The sequence below is a fragment of the Centruroides sculpturatus genome, unplaced genomic scaffold (genome assembly GCF_000671375.1).
Source record: "Centruroides sculpturatus isolate CEXI.00-Female unplaced genomic scaffold, Cexi_2.0 scaffold1282, whole genome shotgun sequence".
NCBI lineage: Eukaryota > Metazoa > Arthropoda > Arachnida > Scorpiones > Buthidae > Centruroides > Centruroides sculpturatus.
The window spans coordinates 168356-177327 of record NW_019385766.1 but is presented as its reverse complement, the minus strand read 5'-3'; the positions used below and the strand labels follow the sequence as shown (position 1 = coordinate 177327).

At 32.0% G+C, this 8972-nt stretch overlaps 1 protein-coding gene across 1 annotated transcript; it reads right to left on the bottom strand.

Annotated features, from left to right (window-relative positions):
- Positions 1 to 7631: 7631 nt before the first annotated feature.
- LOC111641923 lies at positions 7632 to 8894 on the bottom strand. Its single transcript, XM_023388171.1, has one exon. It carries the CDS (start codon positions 8765 to 8767, stop codon positions 7727 to 7729), a length of 1041 nt encoding a protein of 346 aa, XP_023243939.1. The 5' UTR covers positions 8768 to 8894; the 3' UTR covers positions 7632 to 7726.
- Positions 8895 to 8972: the final 78 nt, after the last annotated feature.

Sequence of the window (8972 nt, the reverse complement as noted above, 5' to 3'; positions counted from 1 at the left end):
AATAGCAACTTGTATACTCGCGTCTAGAATAAACATTTACACATATATCTAAAATTTCTATACATATTCTAGTGCAGAATTGTCTGACTTATCTAATGGCATATAAATTTATAGTCTGTGACAGTAACGTTTGGAGATATCGCGGTTTATAACATCAAAATTTGATAATTGTGGCTATACATCACTTTACAATAGCAGTTTGTATACTCGCGTATAGACTGAACATTTATACATATATCTAGAATGTCTATACACATTCTAGTGCAGAATCGTCTGACGAATCTAATGGCATATAAATTTATAGTCTGTGAGTGTAACTTTTCAAGATATCCCGGTTCATAATATCAAAATTTGATTAATGTGGCTATACATCATTTTTCAATAGCACTTTGTATACTCGCGTCTAGACTGAACATTTGCACATATATCTAGAATTTCTATACACATCATGATGCAGAATCGTTTGACAAATCTAATGGCATATAAATTTTTAGTCTGTGACTGTAACTTTTGGAGATATCGCGGTTCATAACATCAAAATTTGATTATTGTGGCTATACATCATTTTTTAATAGCAGTTTGTATACTCGCGTGTAGACTGAACATTTACACATATATCTAGAATTTCTATACACATTTTAGTGCAGAATCGTCTGACGAATCTAATGGCATATATATTTTTAGTCTCTGACTGTAACGTTTGGTGATATCCCGGTTCATAACATTAAAATTTAATTATTGTAGCTATACATTATTTTCCAATAGCAACTTGTATATTCGCGTCTAGACTGAACATTTATACATATATCTAGAATGTCTATACATATTCAAGTGCAGAATCGTCTGTCGAATCTAATGGCATATAAATTTTTAGTCTGTGACTGTAACTTTTTGAGATATCGCAATTTATAAAGTCAAAATTTAATTATTGTAGCTATACATCATTATCTATTAGCAACTTGTATACTCCCGTCTAAACTAAACATTTATACATATATTTAGAATGTCTATACATATTTTAGTGCAGAATTGTCTGACGAATTTAAAGGCATATAAATTTATAGTCTCTGACAGTAACGTTTGGTGATATCCCGGTTTATAACATCAAAATATAATTATTGTGGTTATACATCATTTTTAAATAGCAGTTTTATACTCGCGTCTAAACTAAACATTTATACATATATCTAAAATGTCTATACATATTCTAGTGCAAATTCGTCGGAAGAATCTAATGGCATATAAATTTTTAGTTTCTGACTGTAACGTTTGGTGATTTCCCGGTTTATAACATCAAAATTTGATTATTGTGGCTATACATTATTTTCTAATAGAAACTTGTATATTCGCGTCTAGACTGAACATTTATACATATATCTAAAATTTCTATACACATTCTAGTGCAGAATCGTCTGTCAAATCTAATCGCATATAAATTTTTAGTCTGTGACTGTAACTTTTGGAGATATTGCGGTTTATAAAATCATAATTTAATTATTGTGGCTATACATCATTATTTATTAGCAACTTGTATATTCGCGTCTAGACTGAACATTTATACATATACCTAGAATGTTTATACATATTATAGTGCAGAATCGTCTGACGAATTTAATAGATTATAAATTTTTAGTCTGTCACTGTAACCTTCGAAAATATCGCGGTTTGTAACATCAAAATTTGATTATTGTTGCTATACATTATTTTTAAATAGCAACTTGTATATTCGCGTCTAGACTGTACGTTTATACATATATCTAAAATTTCTATACAGCGATGACTTCATCAATTCCATAGCAAAAGGGCCGTTTTGCAGTACCGATAGTCACAGCAGCGACTAGTGAAAAATTCACTCACTGACTACATCTACAGGAATTACAGTTGGCAATTTTCGAAAGTTGATTTTTACGTCTTTCAAACGTCTGTAGTGAATGAGAGTATCTCGTTTTGCGGGGTCCCACATCTTACTTCTCTCGCTGCATAAATTAAAATCGCATCCAAACAAATGATTTTCATTTTAAATGTCGACTAGAATAACAAAAGTCCAAATTTATGCGAATTCAACTTTTTTGTATCGATTACACTAACTGCCTATTGAAAGCATTCGGTGGGTAGCTGTCGTTCTTGCATAACCGTAAGTCATAGCTGCCACGAATTTGAANTGAAGACTCGATTATTCGTGACTATCGTTTTACTCATAAAATCTCACTATTGTCGCATTTAAATTAAACGCTTATAAATATATCTGAAATCTTTTCACGAATTCTAGTGCAGAATCGTATAACGAATGTAATGGCGTTCGAATCTTTCGTTTCTGACTGTAACTTTTAGAGTTATTGCAATGTTTAAAGCGAAAATTCGATCATCCGTGACTATTAGTTTTCCCATAAGATCTGATTATTGTCGCATTGATTTAACAAAACGTTATTAAGTAAATATAATATATATTTTTTAAAGTTATATTTTTTTTCTAAAAATCATAGTTAGTTTTATCGGTTCGTTAAATATCCTGCCAATAGATGGCAATACATTAAAACGGGTATTACGAATGAATATATTAATCAATTGATTTACAGAAACCCAATAGTTATTTTAAAATGCGATGTTCGAAATTATGTAAATTAGCTGTGTGTGGACGTAACTGCCAAAAGGAATGATATTTTAAAGAGGAAAAAAGAGAAAGGCGAGTGAAGGCGCGAACCCAGGACTTCATTGTTGCAACGCAAGCTTGATGAATGAGCGAAAAAACAAAGAAAAAAGCGAAAGGTGATTCGAACTCAATCTGCTCGCTGCAACTCAAGTTTGATGGCGGACCGTTTGAGTTGGAAAAAAAAAGGCTGCCAGTGGTGCGAAGGCAGACTGCACGCTGCGACGCAAACATAATAGCGGAGCGCAACTGACTTGGCCCCAGCGGCATGGGTTCAGCGGCGAATTTTTCCTTATATTTATATTTAACAAATCGTTATTAAGTGAATATCTGCTGTGTTTAATACCGTAAGTCGGGGTAGCGTAAGTCGGTGTATTAGTGCACTTACTTTTATTTTACTTACTCAATATTACTTAATTTTATATTACTAAACATAGACTTGTTTTAAATTTATTAATTCCCATTTTGCTTTAGCAATTACTAATTTTTAACAATTCGATTGGAAAATTAACAATTAAAAGGGTGAAAAGTATTTCCTAAAATGAGCGGGAAAAGCACATTCGTCTCTGTAACCAAAACCCATCAATTGTTATGTAAATGGAACTTTGTGGAAAAATCATTGCCGCTAATTTCGACATTCGGCTTAACAATGTTCAAAAATACCTAGATTTAGAAAGTTCGTGGTCTGATCTTACCGATAAAATGGCTGCAATTGATGCAAAACTCAGAAAACGCTTCGAATAAATCACTTTTAAACGCACGAACAGAAAAATCAAACCGCTCGCAATAACAATAATTGACCGCTCGCAACGAATTGTCGCAGTTTTATTGTTGCGTCGCCACGAAATTTAATGTAAAACGTTTGGATTCTTCACCGAATTTCGTGACTTTTGCGCCTCCCTGTCGCGGAAGAGAGATTTTTGCGTATCATCCCTTGCATATACATTCGCGTTTACAGTAATATCAATTGACAATCTAATATTCTCGTGTCTGTGAATAAAAGTTTCCATTTTATAATAATCCTTTGAACCGGAAAAAGATTAGACTCGGAATACTGTAACTCCCCTTTTTAACTACCAATCTATTAATAGAATTTAACTTTTGTTAAATTAAAGTATCCAAAGTTTTACAGATAAATGCTTACGCGTGACAAAGACTATACGTTCCGAAATATACGGAAGATTATGAGATCTATCGAGTGACTAAACACTTCTCTTCAAATAGATTTATTCGTCCATTTAAAACTAATTTTCTGTGGAAAAAAAAAACATTTTATTAATACCTCTTTGAAATTATAAATTAGATTAACACGATAATTAGAAGCGTGTAAGACCAACAATTATTTTGTTGAAGAAATAATACCAATTAAAAGTGTAGACAGACTTGGTTTAAAAATGTGAAAATTGTATTATTATTCAACAGATATTATGAACAAAATGACTTTTTNTAAATTATAAATTAAATTAACACGATAATTAGAAGCGTGTAAGACCAACAATTATTTTGTTGAAGAAATAATACCAATTAAAAGTGTAGACAGACTTGGTTTAAAAATGTGAAAATTGTATTATTATTCAACAGATATTATGAACAAAATGACTTTTTTAAACTATCGAACAATAAATTTTGAATGAAATCTAAATATAAATATTATTTGAACATATATTTTCCAGCTGATTACTATCAACCAAAAATGGGAACGAATTTCCGAATTGAATAAACTTCGCAAGATTATTCGACCGTACAAACCAAAATAATTATATTGAAACAAATTAGAAATTTGCGAAGTTTATCGACATTTCTTCGATTTATTTTGTACAGTTTTTTTCTAAATTCTCAACTGAATAATAAATATGTAAGATTTTAATGTTAAAAAAGTGTATGTAATAAATTAAATGTTTTGAATGTAAGTTTCTAAACGAATTATAAATCGGCTTTTTCAAGAATCATTTATAATGATTCTATAATACTCTTATAGTTTATGACAAATCTACTGGCATATGAATTTTTCGTTTCTGACTGTAACTTTTCGAGTTATCGCAATTTTAAGAGTAAAAATATTATTATCGTGACTATCGTTATTCCCATTAGATCAGATTATTGTCGCATTTAAACTAAACGCTTATAAATATATCTGAAATTTTTTCACGAATTATAGTGCAAAATTGTCTGACGAATCTAATGGCGTTTGAATTTTTTGTTTCTGACCGTAACTTTTATCCCAATGTTTATAGTGAAAATTCGATTATTTGTGACTATCGTTATTCCCATAAGATCTCATTATTGTCGCCTTTAAATTTAACGCTTATAAATATATTTGAAATTTTTACAGATATTATAGTGCAGAATTGTTTGACTAATTTAATGGCGTTTACATTTTTCGTTTCTTACTGTAACTTTTTTAGTTATCGCAATCTTGAAAGTTAAAATTCGATCATTTGTGACTATCGTTTTTCTCATAAGATCTCATTATTGTCGCATTTAAATTTAACGCTTATAAATATATCTAAAATTTTATGCGTAGCTGCCTTCGCTCGCCGCATTTTTTTGTTTGACACGTTAGAAGGTGCACGTTAATTCTAATCTTGTTCGAGATTTCTATGTTTAAAAGTTATTTTTGAATTAAGATGAGTGTAAAACAGAGATTTAATGAAATAATGGACGAGCTCGTTGCAAGCAAGATTGATAAGAACTTTTATCTTAATAGGGACAAAAACGCAAAATGTTTGGAATAAGTAAAAGCTGTAAAGAACATGAAAAAGAAACAAGCTGTTCATTACAGACGTATAAAGCGTTACGAAATTTACTATAGGCGGCGAAGAAAAACTAATTGCGCCTACGAAGGAGGAGGGTGGAGTAATAAGGTATTACATTTGTTACGAGGACTTATTCGACATTCTCGAAGAAACGCATGTTGCTGTTGGCCACGGTAGAAGGATACGGATGCTTTATGAATGTAACCGCAAGTATAAAAATGTAACAGTTGAGGCCATTATGACATATTTAAAGCTATGTCAATTTTGCCAAAAGAAACAGAAGACTTTGAAAAAGGGCATTTTCGTCAAACCTATACTTCACAGTGAAATGAACTCACGCTGTCAAGTTTATCTAATAGATCTACAAACTACTCCAGATGGAAATTATAAATTTATTTTAGTTTACCAAGACCATCTTACCAAATTTGTGATTTTTCGTGCGCTTCAAGCTAAACGCGCCGTAGAAGTTGCATACCATCTTTTGGATATTTTCACCACTTTTGGAGCGCCGAGCATCCTTCATTCCGATAATGGTCGAGAATTCTCTAACCAAGTTATTGAGAGTTTATGCTCCATGTGGCCGGTTGTAAAAATCGTACATGGAAAGGCAAGACATAACCAAAGTCAAGGATCAGTGGAGCGTGCTAATCAAGACATAGAAAATATGTTGATCACGTGGATAGAAACCAATCAGTTATCAAAGTGTTCAGAGAGTTTAAGATTCATCCAGTCGATAAAAAATAGAGCATATCACGAAGGAATCAAATGTTCTCCCTACGAAGCAATGTTTGGCTGTCCAATGAAAATGGGCCTTGCAACTTCAGCAGTCCCTGGTGATGTGATTAGAGTTATAAGATCTGAAGAAGATTTAGAGAAGTTGTTGCATTCGCATGACAATACGGAACAAAATAATGACATCGATAATGCAATCGAACAGGACAAGGAAGAAAGCATTGCTGAAAATGAGTCAGAAGGGGTTAATTAATTTTCAAATTTATAATAAGGAATGATTTCATAAAAACGCTTTATAGATCATTAATTATTATTATTTTCCACATTTTATGACCTAAGTTTCGATCTAATGTGCCCACGCTGTAAAAATTTTCAAACAGATTTTTTACTCTTTTTCACCACATTAGGGTTGAATTTCGTATAATGTTGTCTTAGCACGCTTAAACTTTACAAAAGGAACACACCCTCAAATTTTTATGTTTCCAGCACCAATAGTTTTGGCTCTGCGTTAATTATCCTACCAGGACTTGTTCTTTTATATACGAGTATATAGATGACTAAACTACATAATAAGTAGGTAGCTTTCATTTGATTTGTTACCTTGTTTTGATCTCTTAAAAAATAACTTAGTTATATTACTTTTCCTTTGATCTTTTACATAAATAAGCAAAAAATTGCGCTTTTTCGAACTTGAAATGTATGTTCAGCATTAATAAAAGTTACCAAAATGATTAATATACTGTGTTTTTGTTATTCATTACTCCTGTCATTAGGTATTCGGTATTCGGCCGAATAGTGATTAAAACATAGGCCAGTGGTTCTCAACCTTTTTTGTTGATGTACCCCATTAGCCCATTAGTTGTTTCTCAAGTACCCCTTATATTTTTGTATGTAAATTTTATAATTACTGCGTTAGATGTATACAGCCCTTATAACTGAACGTCATAAAAAAACTTCAACTAATATTAAGTAATGCGCGCATGCAGTGACACACATTGCATGGTGGAGTACGATCCAGGCCTCGTTATTCCTAATACCAGTAGTCCAGTAAAAACACGAAAAGCCCTGATGTTATCGAGCGAAAATTATAGAATAGAAAAAAAAATTTTTACTATTCTAAAATTAATGCTCGGTTAAACCGTAATTTTACTAGACTACAGGTTCACTCGGCACTAACGTACAGGCAAATCGAGTGGATAAACAAGTTGTTTGGACTGTTAAAAAAAAATCGGTGTTCATACTGGAATATTTTAAAGCAAGTTTTTATTGTTTCTTGTTTGTTTCTTGTGTTATTAATTTACAGCAAATTAATTAACATACGCCATTTTATAATGAAAGTTAGATGTACTCCTTCGATTTACGCTCGTACCCCTATGGGTACATATACCCCCGGTTGAGAATCATTGACATAAGCCGAATAGGCCGAATACCGAATAGTAAAAGAATATTCGTTGCATCATTAATAATTATGTTATTTATATTTGTACAAACGGAAATTATTTATACAATAATGCTTTATTTTATTCAAATTATTTTCAGTAAGAATAAATTACACTATAGTACTGTACATGAGGAACATTAAGTACAAATATTACGGCTGCCCGTTACAATCTTTTTTCATTCCTGGAGGAAGAGGGATATCCTGGGAGAAAGATACAGACCAGTTACAAATTTTCCTCTTTTTATCAAATACCAATTTTCCGGGACAATCTTTAATATGGGGAGTCCAATTGCTACAATGAACCCATTTATGAGGATCAGGATGTGGGAAAAGACCGTTTGCTTCGGGACATTCTAATATGCCTTCTGGTTTGTCTGTTATCACAGCTGCCGTTGTTTTCACGCTTTCGGTAGTTGCGTCAGTTTTGGTGAACTTTCCATTAAAGGATGAAGTCATCCCATTACTACCCGTGGTAGAAAGAATTTTGGTATCAACAGTAGAATCTGAAGGAAATTCGGTTACAATTTCCGTTATTGGTTCTTCTGTACCTATTTTTCGATTTTCTGTAGGTATACCAATTACCGTAGCTGTACTTTTGCTGACATCTGGATATGATACAGTGGATGCTTCATTTGTATTTCCTCCTTCATTTCCACTATTGTCTTCTGTAGAAACAAGATTATCTTTGGTAATTCTGCTGATGTCAGGATATGATACAGTGGATGCTTCATTTGTATTTCCTCCCTCATTGCCACTATTGTCTTCTGTAGAAACAAGATTATCTTTGGTAATTCTGCTGATGTCAGGATATGATACAGTGGATGCTTCATTTGTATTTCCTCCCTCATTGCCACTATTGTCTTTTGTAGAAACAAGATTATCTTTGGTAATTCTGCTGATGTCAGGATATGATACAGTGGATACTTCATTTGTATTTCCTCCTTCATTGTCATTATTTGTGACTTGGATATGTGTAGAGTCAATATTTTCTTGTGTTATTTCTGTAAAGACAACATTTGTAAATTCGCTAGAATCTACACTTGACTTAGTGAACAATTCACTTTTGGTTTTGTCTTCAATTTCATTGTTATCAGTCGTGACTTCACCATAATCATCGGTAATTCTGGTAGTTTCATCGAAAATTGAATTAGTTACAGTTTCTCTTTCAGAAACCGATTCTCTTGTAGTCATATCTTCGATACCAATATTATCTTTTGTAACTTTACTGGTAACTGGATAAGATGTTGTTATTTTTGTCTTAGTAGGCTCAATTGTAGTTGTTTTAATTTTCTCAATTGGTTTCTGTGTAGTTTTAATATCTGTAACAAATTAATTAAAATTATTAATTAAATTAAAATATAATCATCGTAAGTAAAACACACATACACACACTCAC